The 21,709-nt window shown below is 42.5% G+C and overlaps 3 protein-coding genes and 1 long non-coding RNA gene across 6 annotated transcripts in view; 1 reads left to right on the top strand and 3 right to left on the bottom strand.

Annotated features, from left to right (window-relative positions):
• The window catches only part of LOC119029286 (diencephalon/mesencephalon homeobox protein 1-B-like), a 43,216-nt gene extending 37,528 nt beyond the window's left edge, over positions 1-5,688 (bottom strand). The window contains exons 1-2 of the mRNA XM_037116014.1: positions 5,574-5,688; positions 3,803-3,984 (exon numbers count right to left, since the gene is read on the bottom strand). The gene's annotated coding sequence lies outside the window, so the exon portion shown is untranslated. The remainder of the gene's footprint in view (positions 1-3,802; positions 3,985-5,573) is intronic.
• Positions 5,689-7,157: 1,469 nt separating this feature from the next.
• Positions 7,158-9,096, top strand: LOC119028985. The gene is made up of 3 exons (XR_005077873.1): positions 7,158-7,960; positions 8,119-8,196; positions 8,815-9,096. It is a non-coding gene; the product is annotated as an uncharacterized LOC119028985 (long non-coding RNA).
• Positions 9,097-10,548: 1,452 nt separating this feature from the next.
• Positions 10,549-13,684, bottom strand: LOC119028667 (transmembrane protein 275-like). Of its 2 annotated transcripts, XM_037114902.1 has the most exons (3): positions 13,546-13,684; positions 12,405-12,580; positions 10,549-11,754 (listed from the first exon to the last, which is right to left on the bottom strand). In XM_037114902.1, exon 3 carries the CDS (start codon positions 11,671-11,673, stop codon positions 11,089-11,091), a length of 585 nt encoding a protein of 194 aa, XP_036970797.1. In that variant the 5' UTR covers positions 11,674-11,754; positions 12,405-12,580; positions 13,546-13,684; the 3' UTR covers positions 10,549-11,088. The 2 variants fall into 2 exon arrangements, with proteins under 2 accessions (XP_036970797.1, XP_036970798.1); XM_037114903.1 differs by lacking the exon at positions 13,546-13,684 and having other exon boundaries at positions 10,549-11,725; positions 12,405-12,750.
• A 146-nt stretch (positions 13,685-13,830) lies between these two features.
• Positions 13,831-21,328, bottom strand: mknk1 (MAPK interacting serine/threonine kinase 1). Of its 2 annotated transcripts, XM_037115284.1 has the most exons (14): positions 21,171-21,327; positions 20,393-20,455; positions 19,801-19,903; positions 19,597-19,695; positions 19,399-19,496; positions 18,749-18,828; positions 18,582-18,655; positions 18,390-18,494; positions 18,217-18,272; positions 18,019-18,114; positions 17,727-17,921; positions 16,731-16,895; positions 15,989-16,032; positions 13,831-15,821 (listed from the first exon to the last, which is right to left on the bottom strand). In XM_037115284.1, the coding sequence occupies exons 2-14, from the start codon at positions 20,444-20,446 to the stop codon at positions 15,602-15,604; spliced, it is 1,389 nt and encodes a 462-aa protein (XP_036971179.1). In that variant the 5' UTR covers positions 20,447-20,455; positions 21,171-21,327; the 3' UTR covers positions 13,831-15,601. The 2 variants fall into 2 exon arrangements, with proteins under 2 accessions (XP_036971179.1, XP_036971178.1); XM_037115283.1 differs by having other exon boundaries at positions 18,217-18,494; positions 21,171-21,328.
• Between the last annotated feature and the right edge of the window lie 381 nt (positions 21,329-21,709).

Here is a 21,709-nt window from a genome sequence, read left to right as displayed (position 1 = left end):
GCGATGCTGATCCGTCTATGGCAGCCCTCATCTTCTTTTCTCTTTGATTTTTACCATTTCCCTCCTCCAGATCCCTTGTTTTTTTCCCTCGCCTTTTTTAATCCGGTCATACCTGTAATCGGGCTCTGCGACAGGAAACTTCAGAGAATCAATTAGTCCTCGCCTCATCCGGGAGCCAAGACGATTCCTCTCGACTTGAGCCGCAAACTCCTTCTATCAGGAGTCATTCTGCCTGCCTAACACCCAGACTCCTCTCTCCTGAGCCCGGATAGGTTTGACTCTAAGCCTCTAAAACGTTGACAACCCAAAGCGCCTTTCTCTCGGCAAGCCCTAACAGCCTGCCTCACCCCGGCCCCTTCTCCTCTTTCTAGCCGTCGTCGCTGCTAAATAAAGAACGATTTGTTTTTCCTCCCCAGCGGAACTGTGATAATGATGCCGAGTCGTGGCGTTTCATCCACAATTAAATAAACAGTCGCTTTTTGCTTGAATCCAAACTGCATCTAAACTTCGACACATGTGGACGCGGCAGGAGAAACTGGTGACTCTGGGCCTTCCTTTGTCCCCGCCACTAAAGAGGCAGCATTGTGGACGGCGTTGTTTTTAAATGGCGTCACACGGCACAAAAGGAAATGTAAACCTGGGACTCTTCTGCTGGCTACAGCAGGCCCTCGAGTGGAGTCTGGAACAAACAGAACATTGAGGGGTCAGATTTAATCCCCCGCCCCTGCCTTTTGTATTCAGATTAAAGACTAAGGAGGATTTGCAGGAGCCTGGAGTCTCTTGTTAAAAGACTGTGTTCTCCACTTAACCTGCAATTTACCTGTCACTTAAGCCCGCTGCAGCGATCATCCACACCTTTTGGTAGTGAAAGGGGCGGCTATTTTTCACAACTCTGAAGAAAGAGCTTTATGCTCACTTGAGCATAATGAATTCCACGACAGATGCTGATTAAAAGCAGCAGCAGCAGCGGTTTGCAAAAGATACTTAACACTTCAGAGACAAACCGAAGTGGGTACACACACACAAACACACACACACACACACACACACACAAACAAGTCTGCTTCTAATAAAACCAGAAATCACTTCTTGACCAGTCGGACTGTTCTGATGAGGTGTGTGTTCTCTGGAGTGCCGTGAAAGAGATGCCTGCAGGACACGGAGCCGAAACACATTGTGAAGCTTCGTGACTTGATTTGTATTGCCGAGTCGCCTCATCTGCTCTACTGAAAAATCCTGCCATGGAAACCTGACCTTCTTTTTCCCCCTCGCCGAGGCCGAGCGTGATTCATCTCCCCTCCAAACCAAGTCAGGGGAGTGAGTGAAACTGCCGCCATCATTCTCGACCACCTCATCCATTTCATCCTCTCCTGTGAGTTGTCTTGCCCTCCGCCGGACGGCCATAACGCCCCTCTAAATCTTCCTCCTGAACAGAACTCGCCAGCAGTAAAGTGGACCATTCGTTTTCACAGCGCGGCCAAGAGGAGTAATGGGAGTGATGCTGAGACTTTATCAGTCACTCGCTGGCTGCCAAAGCTCTATGAGCCGCTCCTTCTTTAAAAAAAAAAAAGAAAAAAAAGCATGTGCAGATGCCCACCAAACAACCGCACGGCTCTTGATGGAGCTTTACACAAGTCTTTGATACGTCCCTTAATCTCCACTAAACTATCCCACTGGTTTTTAACACCCTGACGCATTAGCCTATGTCTTATAACTTAAGAGTTTATCGTTAGGCGCTAAATTTAGACGCCCTTTTCTTAAGACTCCAGGCAGCTTGTGCGGAAGCTGTGTGCATACAGCGTGCAAAATTATAAACCTTCCGCAACATAACAAAGGAACGCGAAAATGTTCATTGTTTTTAGGACTCTGCACCTATCTCCTCGATTGAGCCGTGACAGATTAAAACAGTTCGGTGGAACAATCGTTTGGCCGGAGGAGATCGTTTTTCCCCTCTCTGGTTTGCGCGGACGTTCAGATGAGAGGAAGCTCTTCTGAAAGCGAAGGGCAGGACCGAAAAACAAGAGTCGCTCATCTGCTGAGACCCTCTCCTCGATTTCTTTGTTAAAGAGGATCACTGTCGGCTGTGTTTTATTTTTAGAACGTTTCCCGTCCTCTTTCTACTCCTCTCTTGCTTTTCCTTATCCCCTCTTTTCCAAGCCTGTTCTCTCTGGTGCCCGTGAGAGTTGCCCACCTGTCCGCCCGCACATCACACCCATCCCCGGTGGGCTTCTGTGTTAAATTCCAAACTTAAAACCCATTACTGAGCTATCAGCCCACTCATAATGCTGTCTAATGACCTCATTTCCCTAAGTGTCAGCCCTGTCAGTCACCAGAGGCCCTGTCAGCTCGGCTGCCCATGTCCGAGGGCCTCGAGTGCTCTGAGGCATCACCGTCGCCGCCGTCCCCGCCGCGTGCACCTCGTCTCCGCCTGTCCTCATCAAAAACAGGATAGAACCCTCAATCTCTGAAAATATGTCAAGGCAAAGTGACTGGGGACACAGGGGGTAAGAGACTTTGGAATGAAAGTGCTGGGTATTTCATTTACCATATCCACTCTATTAGTCAGAGAGGCACAGTCAATCAGGGCCCCATTTTGATTCGAGGGGAGTCAGGGGAGAGAATTGGGACACGGCAAAATGGCTGACGGTCACGGCGTGGCTATTCCGGCTCAGCCGAAATCAGTTTGAAGAGTTGGCGTGTGTAAAATGGATTATTACCATACATATCCAAAACGTCACCGCCTGTCCTTGTTAGCCGAGCGGGCGGCACTGAGCATGTGCGGGGAGGGAAGTGAGGAGCGGGGGCAAGGTTGAGCCCCGGAGAGGGCCAGAGACGACTGTGTGTGTGCATGTGTGTGTGTGTGTGTCTCCTCCCCAGGTCTCCCAGCAAACCTTTCTGTGAAATGATTTTGTAAATATGGAAAGGGGCCCCTAGGCCACACAGGACCGGCCCCTCTTTAGGAGTGGATAATTGACTCCTTTTCCTCCTTGATAATTCATTGCTTGCATATGCCAGCTAATACATCAGCTGAGAACTGCCCTGGCCCTCATCTCCCTTGACAGACACACACACACACACACATGCACGCGAGCACCCAGAGGAATGAGCGACTGTGGCGAGACTGAGCATAAAAAATGGGGATGACAAATGGGAGCACTTCTAGATCTATGAATGAATTATGTCTTCTAAATACCTTGAGCAGAGGCAACTGTCAGCCGGCGTCTATACTAATCTGGGACAAAATATGACCAGCTCCGCATTAAAAAGGAGGGAGCAGGGCTGCTAGAGAATGAGGCGAGAAATGAACGAGCAATCAGGCCATTAAAATGTGGTGTCTGATTCAGCTTTGGTGGACATTTGCACATTTATCACGAGATGGAAATATCCCCCCCCTCAACTCCCCGCTTTTGTCATTTTAATACGGCCCCCTTCCATTGAAATAGATTAGGATTATTCCAACAGGACAGAGATATCATTTGTTTTACAATGGCCGAGTCAGCACTCACAACAGTCATTAGGAATTAGATCAAGCCGGCTTCTGTTTTCGAAGCAAACTGAATGGAGGAATCAAATTAATGGCACTTCATTTCAAGAGGTGGGATATTAAACGGCTGTTCACGAGGCGGGCTGGAAAGACAAATGGCTTGTATAAGACGCCGGGGCCTGTGTACGGGAAGTTCAGCGTGCATGAAACACACGGGGGTCACTCACCTGCTGATGATTATTCTAACAGAGGGGGTCAAAGACACTGTAACCTTGCTATTGTTCTATCTTCTGGTTATCTGGGAGCGTAGTGTATTACCTGTGGGAAATGCATTTTTCCAGGCAGCGGTTCAGAGACGACCTGCCTGTGGTTCAGGGCCGCAGGAGGTTTCGCCACATACCCCCCCTGAAACGCTGGGAGCTGCGAGCACGAGGAGGCCCAAGGACGGTGCAGCACGGCCAGGCACAGATAGAAGCCACGGTGCATTCGAGGTCCACAAACTATGGATGGTGGAAAGTAAGAAATGAGAAAAGTCCAACCAAACAAAAATACGGAAATAAGCACAACTTTGATTTCAATAGGAACATTAAAGATCTTGACAAACCAACAGCTGAGTGAACATGTATGAGATTGTTGCACCGATGAGGTTTTAAGTCTATGGTGCAAAATGTTTTTTCAGACATGCTTTAAGACACATAAAAACACTCAGTTTTTAACAGTGGTGGAAAGGATGTGTGGATGTTTCTGTTCAGATTTTACTTGAGCAAAAGTAGTGGTACCACACTGATAACACTCCATTTAAGTAATGGTTATGTTATTTTTAGCAGCAAAAAGAATAATATCAAAAGTAAAAGAACTCATGCAATAAAATGTTCCCTCTAAGTGTCATACTGTTATATTTGATTTAACATTACTGTTGGGTTAATGTGTATTTTTAAAGTGTTTAAGCTGGAGCTCATTTTCACTACAGCTGGATGGATCAATCAACAGAAATGCATCATATTCTACGAAATCATAATTTGTTGGTCGCATCGCTGTCATGTGAGAACCATAAATTATCTCTAAAAAGTCAACTTGTCAACAGCTCAGAAAATTAGCCCTTGTTTTTTCATTGCATTTTTGAACACTCCAAGAGGTTTTTTTTTTGTTTGTTTGTTTTTTCCAATATTTTATTTAGGAATGCTCAATTATCTTTGGAGAAACATTGTATTCACTGGACAGGGTATGAATAATCTGAGAGTAATAATCAGTACCTAAAGCTGTCATGTAAAAGGTATAATATCTGCCCCTGAGATGTAGCAGTAGAGGTATGAGTTGCATATCATGAGAATACTCAGTGAAGTGAAGATCCATTTCTGAAATCAGTATTCAAGTAAAGTTTATAAGTAAATGTTACATTCCATCAATTGTGTTAGTAATAATTTGTGTCTTCCACAAACAAAGATCAATCAATAATTTCTAAACATTCTAAAATAACATCTGCTCCTTCTTCATTATTGAAAAGTCAAATAAAACTTCTTTGACTGCTGGATGTTCACCACTTCACTAAAAAGTCCATTTTCAGTGATTAAAACCTTTTATAGACACTGGAGGCTTCAAGTTCACACTTTGCGTATGAATATTAAATCACTACTGGCTTCCAAACCAGCGGTGATGTTGCAGGGTCCTTTAGTGCTCGCACACCAAATCAAATCAGATCGCAGCTGAGCACAGATGAAGGAGAAAACCGGTGTCAGACTTTGCATTAATCTGAACAGTGAACTGCAAACAAATGTGGAGTAAATACAAGCAAGAGCCCTGCAATAATACTGACAGCTGTTTCTAAATAAGATGTAGGCTAATATTTTTCTAGCTGTTTTTTGAGTGGTCTTCAGTATTTGTGATTTTCAGGAAAAGTAATGATGGGGTTGTATGAGGTCAAAGTAAATAATTGAGGCAGGAAAACAATTACACAATTGTTAATTAAGACATTTGTTAGTTAACATCTCTTGATGAAAACTGTTTCTTTAGCACCATTATAAGTAGTTATGCGTGTAAAAGCTGATGGGGACAAAAGTGCACATTTTAAGAAGTGGTGGACGCCACTCACCAGCGTACACTGCTGTAAATCCTTGAGGGCAGACTAAATTACCTGTTTCACTTAAAACTGAACAATGTCACCTTCATGAGGGAAGAATTTAAGGCAGCTACACCTGGCATTGGTTTTAGCCAGGTCTAACTAAAATACAACTGAGAATATTTTCTAAAAATAAAACTTTGAACGTTTGCAAAGCAAGTTAAAAGTTTTTTTGTTTTACTAATCAAATACGATTCAAGAGATCATGAATGCCTGAAGACTAGATCACAACAAGCGCTGTAAAATGTTCTTACTTGAACACGAGCCTTAAACTGGCTTCCAAAGACCATGTGAAAGGTGATACTGCCCCCGAGTGGCCAAACTCCAAACTGGACATTAACACAGGAAGATTTCCCAGTTGTCTGAGGTTGGTTAGAATCTATTTAGCTTTTGATTATTGTTAGTATTTTTTGTTAGTGTAAAATATGGAGAAATGTAATGGTGAAATATTCTGCAAATTCTGATCAGTTCATGATTGACAGCCGTGATGGGAGGAAACAACAGGGTGTGTCGTCTAATAACAACACTCCATTCTACTGAAATATATATATATATATATATATATATATATATATATATATATATATATATATATATATATATATATATATATATATATATATATATATATTCTTTTGAAGAAGAACGGCTTCGATCAGTTTCCTTAATTACTTTAACACATTTCCTCATCAGAAGTCTCATTCTGCCTTCTTCTCGCCACTAGGTGGAGTCATAAGTCCAGATTTAGATGATCTCTGTCAATGGAGATAAATTATATTGTGGTCATTTTTTCTCTCCGGATCAAAATGATGAAGCTTCATGAATAACCATTCACTGAGCTGTATTTGATTCATTGTACACCCTCTGAGCATGTTCCTCTTTCTAATGGCTAGATGACTATTTGCACTGAGGTAATAGCCTCAGCCGCAGTCTTTTGTGAATCATTCAGCTCTCACTCATATGATTATGAGCTCCTCAGCCTCACTGTCATTATTAAACTCAGAGATCATTACTTTAATGAGCCGGGGGGTTGAGAAGGTTAAAATAAGATTGTCTCACAAATTATGGCTGTATTATGTATTTATCAATTTTCAAAGACGCGTTTCGCTTTCAGTAGCATTTGAAGAATCATGCAATGGTCAATATAACAATAGAGAGCGAGTGAAGAGTGAGACTGCAGTCTGATAAAGATAGATTTAGTGGATTATAATGTTTTGTGCTCTGCTGTCACTCTGGTTTAGGGCAACGTGACTGTTACCTTTCTGATAAAATGAATTCAGCAAGCAGCCTTCAGACACTCCTTGAATTTCCTGATTCAATAACAGAGCTGTCAACACCTCGACTCTGTGTGGCCATGCCAGCTTTAACACTCATTCTGATTAAATAACCCACAACAGCTTCTGTTTGCGTTGTGTTGTGTTCAGACCAGAAACCCAGTAATGGCGTGGTTATTGTCACAGCAGTATGTTTGTTGGTGTTCAGGTAGTGAAAGGATTCCCAGAGAGAGTCTGAGGTACTGGAGACGGACAGGGACAGCGGCCAGGACCATGTTCTGCTCTCCAGCAGAGGCTTTCTTCAAGCTTTTTTTCTTCATTATTGTACATATAGGGAAGTATTTTTATTTATTTATTTTTTCTGCCTGACAAACCCTTTCAAACTTCCTCAATTATTTCACATTTCACTCAAGTTTCTATGTTGATGCACAGTTGAAAAGATGACTTACTTGTGATCCATATTAATAATAGTAGACTTTATTTATGTTGCAGTTGCAAAGTGCTTTACAGAAACACATATAACACAGTGAATTAAACACAATAAGAATTATGAAAACTGGACCACAAATGGAGTAAAACAGAACGTCATAAAGCAGTTAAGCCATTTTTAAAAGATGAGACTGAGTTTGCAGCCCTGATCATCTCAGTCAGATCACTCCAAAGTCCAAATCTGAGGTCTTCTGGGAGCGGGGCATTATTAACATTAACACATATGAAAAAGCAACAGGTAAGAAATCACATGTACATTTTATATCCTTATGTGCTGAAAAGCTGCAAAGCCCAGTAACACAGCAAGCCCAGCTAACCTTAACTCCTGGGCTGCTACAACACTACTTGTATGACATGGTGTGTATTCATATTTTTTTTTCATCTTTTGAATTTTCATCATTAATATTTCTTTGTCATTATTCCAGTTATTGGCGAAGACTACACATGAGATGCAACGAGCTACAGAAACAGAGAACAAACATGTAGCAGGACGACTATACAAGATTGTGAAAGTAGAAAAGTGGTGCGTAGGTGGAAGGAGAAGTAGCGGTGCAGCACAGCAGCAGTGAAGGCAGTTTGTCGGACCAGTAAAGTGAGGTATGAAATGACTTACTGCCCTGCTCCTTTTCACCGACCATACTGTTTAAACATCAACAGATAAAACCTTGAATTCAGTCTGGAATATACAGAATTCATCGATCCGTTCTACGACGGTAACAAATCATCAGAATTATTCATATCTCTGAATATTTCAGCACCTCAGACTGCTGCTACTGCATACTGAATCCTAAACACTTCTTCATCAAATCCCAACAATGCTTGCTGCTGCAAAGGTAAGATATCATTATACATCAATATATTTGTTTTGAAAGTGTTAGTTACATGTACCACATCAGTCATTTACAGGACAAAGGCCCTTTAGAATGAGCAGCATTTGGTTGAAAGGAGTATTTTAGATGACTAGGTTTCATAAAATCATTGTTCTGGCGGTGCTCCAACTCTGTGCTCGAATGTTTCTATTGAAAAGCCCTGAGTTTAACCTGAGAATCAAACTTTTCACCACCAGTAGGCCTAAAAGGTGTCCGTCAGCAGTGTAACATCAGAGCTGGATCACTGCAGCCTCCTTTATCTCTGCAGGTGGATGCACGATACTCAAAAAGAAGCACCACATTGTATTTCTAACAAAATTAAGGGGAAGATATTACACATTTTTTCTGCAAATATGTGATTACTACTGAACCTTAATACCACATCTCATTCATGTGTGTCTTTTTATTTAATATCAGATTGGGAGTAAAATGGTGAAAGAACTGTGGAGACTTAAACAAAACAGCCTTTTGTGAGGCTCCGCAATAAATGAATTTCCCTGTGCCATCCTTCAGAGCACCATGACCCCATTACTAGTTTATTTAGTGAAATGAGTTCAGGCTGACTTGTCATCTTCCTTATAGAAACAGTACCGGTGGTGTTTCTGACTCAGTGGATAACTACAGACACCCACACTGCCTGCTGGAGGTGATTCATAAGGCCTAATCAACGCACATGCACAATGGACTGCAATAACAGCAGACGGTGGCTGTTTCTGTTATCTTTTCCAGTGGTTGGAGGTGTGTGTGCGGGGATCACACTGTGTGTCTTGCTGTGTTTGTGGACAGCAGATGTAAAACGTTGAGTAAACAGGACTCTCGCCTTTGCGGCAGCAGCTGTTGGGTCAGATGCCAAGTTATGGGCGACGTGTTCGGAGGGAGCTGTTTGCACTGCCGCCGCTGGCCTTTCTCAGATAACAAATGAATTATCTTCACAACCTGTGTGCGTTTCTAATTAATCCTGATGCGTGTGTGTGTGTGTGTGTGTGTGTGTGTGTGTGTGTGTGTGTGCTGCTGTTCTGATAGTTTTGTATCTGTGTCGACATCAAAAGGGTTTTTGTAAAATTATTGTCATTGTTTTGGGTTTTTTTTAAAATCCTGAAATCTGCCCGTCGCAAGGAAAAAATGTCGGGAGTTAATGATTCTGCAAACCACTGATATGTTCACATTTGAACATGTCATAAGATACGTTCCACATTAAAGATACGGAATGTAAGAATTGACAACCTGTCGAATTTATACTTCAATCAAATATGAGGCAACCTTTTCACCAGAGTGGCCGCTAACTGCTGCTAATGGTCATTGCCGTTAGCTAATTAGCACCAAGACCCCAAGAGGAACACCAAGCTTTGAAATGAATTCGAAATCACTCGCTTTACTGTCATAACTGGGGCCATTCAGTCCACTAAAATTTGGGAAAACCTGAGAAGTCAAGCTTTTTTTGCTTCAAGGCACCACAGCAGCTTTCATAGGTATAAATGGCACCCCGCCTCCGACACTGTATCCACGATTAGCACAGTTAGCCGCAAAGCTAGTGGTCCAGTCAAGAGACCGAAGAAGAATCAGGAGACAGGCTGGGCCAGGACAAGCTATATGACATGCTAATGTTTGCAGAGATCTCTGCTTAGACATAACACTAAAACTGTTGATTTTTCACATTTTGGCCACAAAGCCAGTGACTGTGCATTTCAAGACTTTGTTTCAACATCACAGTGTGAAACCACTCGACATTTCTCAGGAGAACTCTGGCCAACTTCCAGCTGTGTTAGTGGCGGCAGGTCAGGTCAGGTCCAGCCCAGCTGTTCAGATATAATGTGAACAGTTGAACTTTTCTGCAAACCACAGATGCATCCAAGGTTGACATTTGTAGAAAACATGGCATTTCACCTTCGCATTCAATTCCTTATCAGCTGACTTTCACATGAGGAAATGAAGGGGAAGGTGGTTACATTATTACAGTCAACAAGGCTGCCAAATGCCTAACCACAGTTGTGGTGAATGGATATTCTTAAGGACACCTGATGCTTTCATTCATTTTGTCGAGTCAAAAGTGGGTGTTATTTCGAGACCTGGAGACATTTTCGGCAGACATTTTCCAACCCTAACCCGAACCCAAAGACCAACTATTATGTATTTTTCTAACCCTAACCAAGTGGTGTTTTTGCCTGAACCTGACCACAGAGTGTACAGCGTTCTTACGAGATAAAACTGAAGCCTGAGCCCAAAGAAACGTAAAATTACGGCTTATCTGTGGTTTGCGGGAACATTTATTCTGGTTGTAAAGTTGCAGAAATTCACCAAAAAAGACAGACAATCAAATACAATTTCAGCTTTATTTTTGAAAAAATGTACACGTGCCCCAAATGTTTTATTGAAGTCCAGGGTAATATAACACAACAATGACAACTTTAAATACACAGTCACTAATTTGTTCCTGAATATCCAACACTGACACAGATATCGACTCCCTCGGTGCAGCAGATGCAGACATTAAAAATAAAAATCAAAAACATTTCTTGTAAGTGTAAAACTGTGGCTGGGACTGAGCCAGCTTACACAGGAGAAGCTTTCATGACTCATAGAGAAGCTTGGCCGGACACACTGGTGGTGGCGAGCACGAACCGCAGTCGATCCGTAGGACGTGTAATCTGCCTTAACTGGATGTTCGAAACAACAGGTACACAAACAGGCACTTGGATTAAGGTATCATCTGCTGTTCCTGTTTCTGTTCTGGCAGAGAACTGTACATCCTGGGACTGAGCAAAAAACATTCAACAACACCGAATAAGCTACAACCAGAGCACGTGTCCACCTTGTAAACAGCAAAACAACCAGCCGGGCTTCAGAGGAAGGTCCATGCTACGTGGAGGAAGTGTTGTGAGCAGTGTTCTCACAGTCAGAGGTCAAGGTGGGGTTATCTCCACTGACACTAGTGTCGGGCATCTCTGATATGGGCCGTTCACCGGCTCCATCCTGACATCCTGCAGGCGGAGCAGTGGCTCCCTGGCTGGAGCTAGACTTGTGAGAGGACGAGGGGGAGTTGGTAGGGCTGAGTTGGACGGCTGTGGTGTCTTGCAGCGTGTGCTCGCTGGTCTCCATCTCAAACGCCACCGTGCCCATCCGCATCAGCCCCCACTTCTCGCCCCCTTTCGCCTTGCGGGCCATGTGGGCCGGGGGCCTCCTGCTGACCACACAGCAGGCTGTGAAGAAGGCCAGGGCTATCAATAAGAGAAGAGGCCCGATGATGATGGGGGGGTTGACGGTGGGGACGAAGGTGCCAAACGCGAAAGCTCCCACCAGGGTGATGTTGATGCCAGCCAGCATGATGCAGAGTCCGCAGGCGCAGCACAGTGCCGGGGAGGGCAGGTTCTGGTGGCGCAGGGAGCTCTGCTTGGAGAGCTGCTTGGGAGCGGATGGTCTGGAGGGTTTTTCAGGTAACACCATGTCTCATGGAGACCCAGAGAAGCTGATGTTCAGTTGACTGAACTTATCACTTCTGAGAGAGAGAGATGAAGGTGAAGGAGACTGGTGAAGAAAAGCAAAGGTGTGAGATTTTATAGGCTTCACTTTTAATGTTTCTGCAGCTACGAAGCTGCAATAATTCATCGATTAGTTGTCAGCAATCATGAAAATGGATTCAACAGCCTAAGTCATTTTAAGAAAAAGCGGCAAAATTCTCTCATTCCAGCTTCTTAAATGTGAATATTGTTTTTCTATTCCTGACAGTAAATTGAATATCTTTTAGACTGAAGACAAAACAAGACATTTGAGGATGTCATTTTTGTTTTTTGGAAACACTGACTGACATGTGTCTCCTTATGCTTACATTTTATACACCAAACAACTAATGATTAATCCAGAAAATAATGGACAATGACAATAATGAGTAGTTACAGAACTATCTGGGACATTATTCTTTAAACATTTCATTCAAAAGTAATGCAATCAGGCTCCTGCAATTAAATTTCCTCCATAAATGTAAAAAAAAAAAAAATAAAAAATCACACCCACTGTGACACTGTATGCTCCCACTGATATCATCATAAAACACAACCAACCTCACAATCATTAAACCGTTCCCTCTCAGCTGGTCACGATGTCTGACTCACACACACAATTCAGGATGAAGAACCACAAAACCAACATTCATTAACTTGTTTTGTCAGCTCACTTACCTCAGATCACACCTACAGTCCAGTCTGATGTCCCTCCGTCCATCCTTGTGTGTTGCAGGAGCCTCGGAGCTGGAGGGGCTCTCTCTCCCTCCGGCAGGTGAGCGTCGGCACAGTGAACTGCTGTTCACACACCACAGGTTATGATGAGGATGGATCACCGGGGGCGCCAGAGGGCTCTGGAAAAAACGGTCCAATCAGATGAGGCGCAGTGAAGCAATGCACTGAAGACATAAACAGCTGATAGACAGAGGGATAGTGGGGACACAAAGACACAGGTTGGGTGTCACCACTGCTTCTTGTTTCTTAATCATGATAGAAGTACATTTCAAGGATTCAATAGCAAAAAAGAAAAAAAGAAAAAAGAAAAAGTCCCTTCTGATTTGAGCACTCAAAGTAACATTAGTCAAACTGGTGTTGGTTTCTTCGTTTTCACCTTTCCAAGATGAATTATTCAATCACAAAATAATTGTTCGATGTTTTTACTCTTACACGAGTTGAAAATCAGGACGATACCTCGCTTCTTTAGATATATTCTACTTGGAGTGGTTATATAAATGCCATGAATCAATTGTTAAATCCCGTCACTGACAGAAATCCAAATAGGTCAAAACTATATTTTTCAACTAAATAAGATGTAAGATGTATTGAACAATATGTCTATGAACAAAACATGTAGGCAAAGAAGAAAAGAGGTGGAGGGGAGAAAAAGGAACTTGGAGTTTTTTTCTTTTTTGAAGAAGTAAATGATACAAAGGATGTATACACAAAGAGCAGTGTGTACAGGAAGGTGAGTCACAGAAGACATGGTACATAAGTCTTTCACAGGGACCCAGTATTATATCTTTCAAACAAAACACACATAAAATGGTTGAAGGCTGTAGGCTAATAAATGTGTTGAATAAAAAACTTATTTCTAACACCTGATTTAGTTGCAAAATATTTGTTGATGTGTTTGGTTGTCTGGGAGTTTTTACATTTACATTTTGAGTTTTTGGTGCCATGTCTCTACATAACAGACAGGAAGACAATAATCAGGATCTACCACCTGGTGATTTGGACATGGCACACCAGCTCCAATGGTTAGCTACACTGCCCTGGTTTTGCCTATAAAGTGTTCATTTGTTGTCACGGCCTTTAGGACCTTGAAAAGATCATGTCATCAGCAGCTGGTTGTGCAACGCATCCTGTCCTTCCTAAAAGAACTGACAAGGACACATCTTCTGTCAGTGCGATGCAATCTGCTCCATGTCTGAGCAGCTTCATTCATCACACCCTCCTCCTGTGGCTTCACTCGGCACATAGGGACCTTCACTGAAAGGAGCCACATTAGCTCGTATGGAAAAAAGAAAAAAAACAACCTATTTGCTTAAACCTCCTCAAGGAGAAGGGACACAGTAAAATGATGTAACACAGATTAGACATGAGAGGACGTTGAGGATCTTTTTATTGAGAACACAGCATAACAATGAAAATATGCATTATGCAAATGATCCTGTATGACAAATGTCAATGGGGGCTCCATATTTGCTCACCAATTACAGTTTCTCATCTGATGTAATTACAAGTCAATGGGGGCAAAACAAACAAGTCCTTGTATGATTCATAATGCAGTGAGAGGGGCTTAACATAGCAAATGGATGCTTCCTAATGCATCTCTGCTCGTGAAGGTCCGTAGCGGCTACACGGCTGCGGGTGTCCACGGCAACAGTGTGAAATTAGGTCATTTAGTGGGCAACACATGAAGTTAAAGGGTTAGGTGGAATAAAAGTGATGCCTTTGGTGACCCATTCAGACATAGCAAAGGTCATAAATGAGTAAAACATTTTTTTCAGAAGAAAAAAAGGGTCAGAGGGAAATATCAGCAACTTGAACCCAGAGAAGTCCCAGTGTGGTCAATCTAGTATTCTTTCAGAACCAAAAGTACAAAACTAAACAACATACAAACACTTGTATAAAAATAAATCCCTCCATCCTACTACAAAGTGTAACATCAACTACTTAAAGTCGTCTCATTAACTACATACAGGAGAAACAGGTCATTTAGACTCAAAAACACTCAGATATCAAATCAATAAGATCATGAGAAACTAAGCTGAGGTTGTTGTTTTTTTTCCTTTTTGGATGGTGTCACATTTGTACAGTACAAAACGTGGTGCAAAAAAAAAAAAGAGCCTGAGGTAATGTTGGACTCTGATGAGGATAAAAAGTTGTTAAAAACCCTTTAAAAAGATAAATATTACTTTATAGGCGTCAAATTCACATTGTTGGTCCGAACTGTTCATAAATACTTAAATATTCTCCCTTTCTTTCAGATCAGCTGAATAAGTGACTTATTTTAAAGTACATCAGTGCTACAGGTAGCTTGTGTCGAAGTGATATGATGAGAAATACAAAAAGGGCTTTCCTCTAACTTCAAGATCCATTCACATTCCTGCACCTTCTGTTAATTCTACACACCCTCAAAAAGAATGACTTCAGTAGGTAAAACGAAGAAAAGCCCACCTCCAGAGATGGACCGCCTCCTTTAAGTGTCGTCTATTCTTATCATTTAAACCACATACATCCACACACGTCAAATCACATACACTGAAATGCTTAAAAAAAAAAGGCATAAAAAATAAAGAGAACGCTCCCTTTCTTCCGGAGAAGCAGTAAGTAGCATTTAAATAAAATATTAACCCATTCACAGTTGGACGACAAGACAATTCTAAAAACATATAAGAATTAGATGATATTCAGTAAGGTCAGACAGCTGCAAAACTGTGCTGCACCAGTAATGGCATGTTGAGGATACATGCTGATGAGATGTTTAATAGCTGGCATTAAGAGCTGTTTCTGATGTATTGGGGTCATCATAAATCTTTTCATCTCATCTGTGAATTATAAAAAAATAAAGCTGAAACTATTCTCAAATGAAACAGACCAGGCAGCTTAAACTCCTGAACAAACATCAGAACTTTCAACAATGTTTCTGAGCATAAACTGTCCTTTCGGTGCTCAAACTCGGTCTGGTTGATAAGATTACTGGCCATGGGAAAGAGCTTCAACACCAAGGACAGTTAGTCACAGATACTGATACTGTGTGGCGGGTCCTATTGAGGCTCCCTGTAAAAACTAAAAAACACACACTCACTCACAAGCAGAGGTTTCAAAAATCAGTCAGAAAACAATGACGAGGGGGGCTTGTTGCTGGTCCTTCAAGCGGCGAGGTCGTCCGAGGCTGGCGCGAAGTCCCCGGTACGCAGGGCGTTGGACTGCGCCCGTCTGCGGGCCAGTCTGGAGTTGGAAGGAGGAGAAAGCCTCATGGAGCAAACGATAGCGCTGACGTCCTCCTGCTGCTCGTCATGCTGGGATAGCTGCCGGTTGAAGGCGATGGCTTCTGCAGCAAACTGGGTCAGGTCTTTGGTGCTGCTGTTCCTGGAGGAACAGAGGAGGCGGGAGAGGATCAATGATTTTGAATAAAATAAAACCCGTCTTAAAAGCACAATTTAGCTTTACTTCCTCTCCTCTCCTATTAAAATACAACAGTTAAGTCTAAATGTCACAAATACATTAGACATGACTGTCAAAGCCATCTTTCATACCTCTGCAAAACATGAGGAGTTGGAAGACCTCTCTCTGGAGCATTCTATTAAGAAAAAAGAGGGAAAATTCATTAATGACTTGAAATCACAGCTTTTAATAAAGAAAATGAAAAAAAGAGTGCTGGATGAGTCATACAGTGATCTCATATCAGACAATATAAACGTGCTACTCTGGTGCAGGGAGGTAATGACACCTCCTGGAGTCGCAATAATTAGTTAACTAATCATCTGACAAAAGAAACTTAGTTGCCTAATAGTGATAATAATATACTATACTAAATGTTGAGTTATATTCAAAGAAATAAAACAATTTTAAAAAAGGTTGAACATCTATTGGTTTCAGCATCGAAAATCTGATTATTTGCCGCTTTCTTTGTCATTCATGACAGTAAATGAAAAGTCTTCAGGTTTTGGACTGTTGGTTGGAAAAAGAAAGGGATTTGAAGATGTCCCTTTGGACTCTGGTGATGAGCATTTTCATAACTCATGTGGCATTTCATAGACTTAGCAATTAAACGTGAAAACCATCAAACTTCCAAAGTAGTGACCTGATAAAAGAGGAAGGCTGGCAGAGATGTTTTTCTTTTACTTTAACTTTTAGGTAATATTATGATGTTATGTTACTTATATATGTTAAAATACAAAAGAATGTATTACTATCAATTGTGTTCACATGTATATAGCTATATACAGGTCCTCTCATGTATCTATATAAATGTCAACGTGCAGCCGAAATACCTACCCCCTGCACCCAAGGGTGCTTGAGGACCTGAGCAGCACTGAGGCGAAGCGTTGCATCCCGAACCAACAGCTTGGAAATGAGATCCCGGGCCCCCTCTGTGATGTGGGCCCAGTCCTTCTCTGGAAATTCATACTTGCCCTGCTGGATGCTCTCAAACAGGTGACTCTGAAGAGAGAATATGACACAATACCCTGTGAAACTGAGGCACAGTGATACTCTCCGCGCCTAAAATCAGACTAACTGTAGAGTGACTGTTCCTGGTCGTTTCTGATATCGAGCACTTATCAGTCACTAATTATGGGAGAAAGGTTGCATGTTGCTCCTCCAGTGTCTCCTGAGCCAAGAGATTAAACATTAAAACCAGAAAAACAATGAATGTTCCAAAGTACAGAGGCGGTCACAACTAAATCAAAGCTGTACAGTCACGCACAGGCTTTGTGTTCCTCATTGCTTCAGGAATAGAATTAGATTAGATGTGACCAAAGTGAGAGGAACATGTAGTGTGATTATTGCTGAGCAGTATCACTGCTATTTATAGCTGATATACTATCTGTTAGTACTATACCATATGCATACATATTATATTACCACAGCGTTGGTGGTTTGACTCATCCAAGGGGCCTTACATATCATCCTCTCTCCTTCTTTTTATCAAGTTACCACATAATATACCCCAAAGATATGAGCCATCAGCTGCATTCAATTAGTTTCATCTTAAATATCAAAAATACTAGTAGTGCACAACACTCCAGCTCAATGATGCAATGAAAGACAGAAATAGCTTTTTTGTTACTGCTGTTGTAAAACATGAAAACATGATCTAAACATGCCATAGCTTCAACAACAAAAGCAGTTAACATCACGACTGTGACATGGTGAACTAACACTGTGCCAGGTGGTGACGGAGGAAGCATTCTTTACATTTGTGCTGTAAACACTGCAGGAAGTGAACACTTAAGAGGATTGACTGGTGAGATGGAAACCAGGTGAGCATACCTGGCAGGTTCTGCAGGTTTCACCACGGTCCCAGCCGCAGTCAGTACCACAGTGGCCAGTGAAGGGGGGGCTGCCGCTCAGCAGGATGTAGAGGATGACCCCGAGACTCCAAAGATCGCAGCGCTTGTCGTAGAAGGAGGCCTCATCGGTGAACACCTCCACCACTTCCGGAGCCATGTACTCTGCTGAGCCGCACTAAGGGAGGGAAAATGTATCGAACGCACATTGAAGAATTAAATAACAGTTATGAATTTGACTGATTCTGCTATGAGTTAAAAAACTGGACTGTTACCGGTGTGGTGAGCTCTGGGGTCGTTATGGGTGTACAGGCACTGCTGAGCTTCACTCCACTTCCCAAGTCAAAATCACAGATCTTAACTGGGGACACCTGAGTAGAAAGACGAGGAAAAACATTATATTGTTATTCTCTATACCTCTAGGACCAACTAATGTCTTTATGAAAGCTTCCTGCCATTTGAAAGTCACTTACCCGATCTGTGTATTCACAAAGGATGTTCTCCAGCTTAAGGTCCCTGTGGGCAATGCCTGCAGAAGAGCATTTTGTCACTGTCACGATGTCATTGTTGTGACAAATTAAAGGAAAAAAAAAAAATACACTGCTCTTCTCGTTGGTCTTTGGTAGCTGACTGGATGCCGACCTACCTTTTGTGTGCAAGAAGTCAAGAGCTTGGGCAATGTCCCTGACCACCTTACTGGCCTCCAGCTCGTCAAAGTGCTTTCGGTTCTGGATGTGTGTAAGAATGGAGCCTGAAGGGAGAGAAGACAATCACTTGTGGCAATCATTTGGAAAGCGTATATGCAGATGTAGCTGTTGAGTTATTCATTTATTCTTACCTCCGCGCAGCTTTTCAAACACCAAATAAAAGCAGGAGCTGTCTTCAAAGAACTGGATCAGCTCCAAAATGTTCCTGCGACAAGACATTTCCCAAATGATTAGTATCCGTTTCACTCTGCTTTAGCTGTGGTTGAATCAAAATATTTCTAATGCTAAGTGGACTCACCTGTTCCCTTGACACTGGTAAAGAGTTTCCACTTCCCGAAAGACTCTGCTGCGGCTGTGTCCTGCACTCTTCTCTATGATCTTTGGAGAAAAACAACAAAAAAAACAAAACAAAAAAAACAGTCCAATGTTATTTGTCAAAATACAAAATACACACAAGCTAGCGTGTTTTAACAATACTTAAATGATTCACATTTCCCCACCTGATGTGTCAATACTCTCCACCAGGTACAACTTGAGCCAGATTTTGTGAATGGTTCATCAGTTTGGTAATGCCGTACCAAAGTCTTGTATGGCTCTATTTGAATGTACCAACTGCTTTTTAAACTCATCTTTGGTGCGTTTATGGTTTTAATCATTGTTATGCATTTTATTTCTCTTTAATTACTGTGTATTTGAGTGTTGTGTTTTTGTTTGTTCTGAGACACTTCATCAGTTCTCTGATTTTGACAAGTTCTGTACAAATACAATTAATATGATCATTATCATTAAAAGATTTATGCACTTAAAGCCTTAACATACAGAACAACTTATTAAAAAACTCTGACAAACAGCATTAAACAAGCTGTTGCAACATTGCCTGAGTGCTAATGACACATTTAAAATTTTCTTCGAATGTGACTGTTATGTTTTGAGTAAATCATTACTCACCTTCACAGCAAACTCTTGTCCATTCTGCAGACTGATGCATCCTTGAACTTTAGCATAAGCCCCCTGACCAAGCACCTCATCCGTCAGCTTGTAGAGATCTGGGGAAAATGTGACATACAAGATTGCAGTGGGTGTTACTTTTTTATGTCTTGAACAAGACAATATTAGTATGTCTAACAACAACATCAGCCCCATTACCATCAAAAGTGCCTGTCGAGCTGTCCGTTGCTCTCGTTCTTTTCTTCTTCTTTCTCTTAGCTGCGTCTGGGATGTTCACTGGCTGGCTTTTCTCGATCTCTGCAGCAATTCAGAAGAATCCACATTCAAGTTAAAACAGGACAGACCTCCCCCGGTGTGTTACTGTGTGCACTGCATGATCCAGTAGCTCCAGAGCGGTTGTACCTGCAGGGCCTTGGGAAAGGTGCCGACTCTCCTCCGAAGCGACCCCGTTCTCCTGAATTCCCCCGCAGCTCTGCCCCGCCTGGCCCACAGCCAGGGAGTTGCCCTGGAACAGAGAGAAGGGGGCCACGTCAAAGGGGGAGAGAGGGGGGGAAAGTGCGAGAGTAGTCAGAAAGATCAGGCTATGGTGAAGTAGAGAAGCGTGAAAAACAGTAGGTAATTCTCCCACTTTCTTCTCATTGTGGAAAAAACATTAACTAATGTTTTAACTATTTATCAAGAGTTCCCGGCAGACTAAACCAACACCAACAACTGCTTATCTCCCCCTATGGCGTCCTGCCATAACACTGGCCTGGTGAGGATACAGGAAACACAGTGACAGGCCTTATCTCACCCTGGACATTACCAGAAACATTTACACAACCAGTCAGCGTTCGTGACTCATGGAGAGTGATGGAACTTCTCCATTTTCTGTGCAGATAACCTCGACAGCCTGCACACTACTTTCTGGCAGCTCGTTCTTATCAAACACGTCCCTGTTTCAGGAAGCGAGAGCTTTGGAAATCCCCGGCGTCACCAACAGGTCAGAGCTTACCTGGAGGGTGTGCTGGAAGGCTTGCAGCTCTGTCATCATGCTGTGCCTCACCATACCTGCCAACTGAGAGCACAGCACACGTATTCAGGTTGTCCGGAACAAACTGCGTCAACAAGGGCATACGTATACATGAGAACATTTCAAAGTGGCTGTGGGTCACTTAATTTAACGTTAAGGATTAAAGATGAGGGAAAATGAAGTCCATTAATCGCCAGTCCATTACACCCTGACGTTGTTTCCTGTCTTTCACCCTCTAATATCAAAGCTCGTAGGTTACTGTTTTTGTTTGTGGTTATTGGGTGGCAGTGTAGTCGCCGACGGTTAAAGTCCCGGTCTGTTTTGATAGGTTAGCTTGAGCCTTCTGGTGTACTTACGTTAGCATCGAGCTAGCTATAACATCTGTCTCAAAGCGATGGTAGATATTTAGCTTGCTGATGAAACTTGATCGGTTAGCAAGTGTGTATCGAATCAGTAACGTTACTGCAGCTAGCAAACAATGAGTACAACGCTAACATTAGAGCTGTTGTTACAAATACCAGTGCAACATTACCAGGGTGGAGGGATGTATGACAGAACAAGCAGACCACCAGTAAAGACAGAGTTAGCGTTAACTGAGGATTGTAAAATCCGACGCTGTTATTGTCGTTAGCACCAGCTAGCTAGCAAGAACTCCTAGCTCGCTTCTCCTACCGATTAACGCCCACTCGGATATTTGTATTCACACACCGGTACGGTCTCATTGAAACGAAAACAAAAATGCAATAAATACGCTTCTAACCTGGACCCTGTGTCCAATCCAAACCAGCCAGATCCCCTCTGTCAAAGCCTCTGACAGCTGATGTAAGTATCCATCGCTAGCTGAGATCCATCAGTGAGACAGCTAGTGACGCACACGGCGGGAAAACACATAAACAGCCGTCCGCCCCGCCTCCTCTCTGCATTCCTCCGTCTCCCTTTGGTTGAGACACACAGCTGCCACTGACACGTCACTTGGCTCGACTCTCCGCCACACCCCCATCCACGTAGTGGGCATTTTTATTGCATGATGATGATCTGTATTTACACTCTCATTCAAAGGATTGGCAGGTCAGCACTGACAGGAGGAAGTGGCCTACGGCTCATGTCACATACTTACAATGTTTCATCATTATTATTCTCTTAGTTAAGAGATTATCCCTTCTTTATGGAGGCCACATTCAGCCAATTAATTAGGGAAAAAATGATTTGAAATTAGCCTTGATAAAGGCTGATAAAAATGGCCTGGAAGCTATTGAAAAAGACCTGTTCTTATGCAAATTACACACAATGGATCAGAGG

Source organism: Acanthopagrus latus, chromosome 11 (assembly GCF_904848185.1).
Source record: "Acanthopagrus latus isolate v.2019 chromosome 11, fAcaLat1.1, whole genome shotgun sequence".
Taxonomy (NCBI): domain Eukaryota; kingdom Metazoa; phylum Chordata; class Actinopteri; order Spariformes; family Sparidae; genus Acanthopagrus; species Acanthopagrus latus.
This window is presented reverse-complemented; position numbering and strand designations above follow the sequence as displayed.

What these genes read in the sequence shown, in the direction of transcription:
- LOC119028667 (XM_037114902.1), bottom strand. Translation starts at nt 11,673, where the DNA reads ATGGTGTTACCTGAAAAACCCTCCAGACCATCCGCTCCCAAGCAGCTC.
- mknk1 (XM_037115283.1), bottom strand. Translation starts at nt 20,446, where the DNA reads ATGGTGAGGCACAGCATGATGACAGAGCTGCAAGCCTTCCAGCACACC. An exon ending in TTTGTGAATACACAGATCGG is followed by an intron (nt 18,115 to 18,216) that starts GTAAGTGACTTT and finishes CTTTCTACTCAG; the next exon opens with GTGTCCCCAGTTAAGATCTG. An exon ending in CCCCAGAGCTCACCACACCG is followed by an intron (nt 17,922 to 18,018) that starts GTAACAGTCCAG and finishes TCCCTCCCTTAG; the next exon opens with TGCGGCTCAGCAGAGTACAT.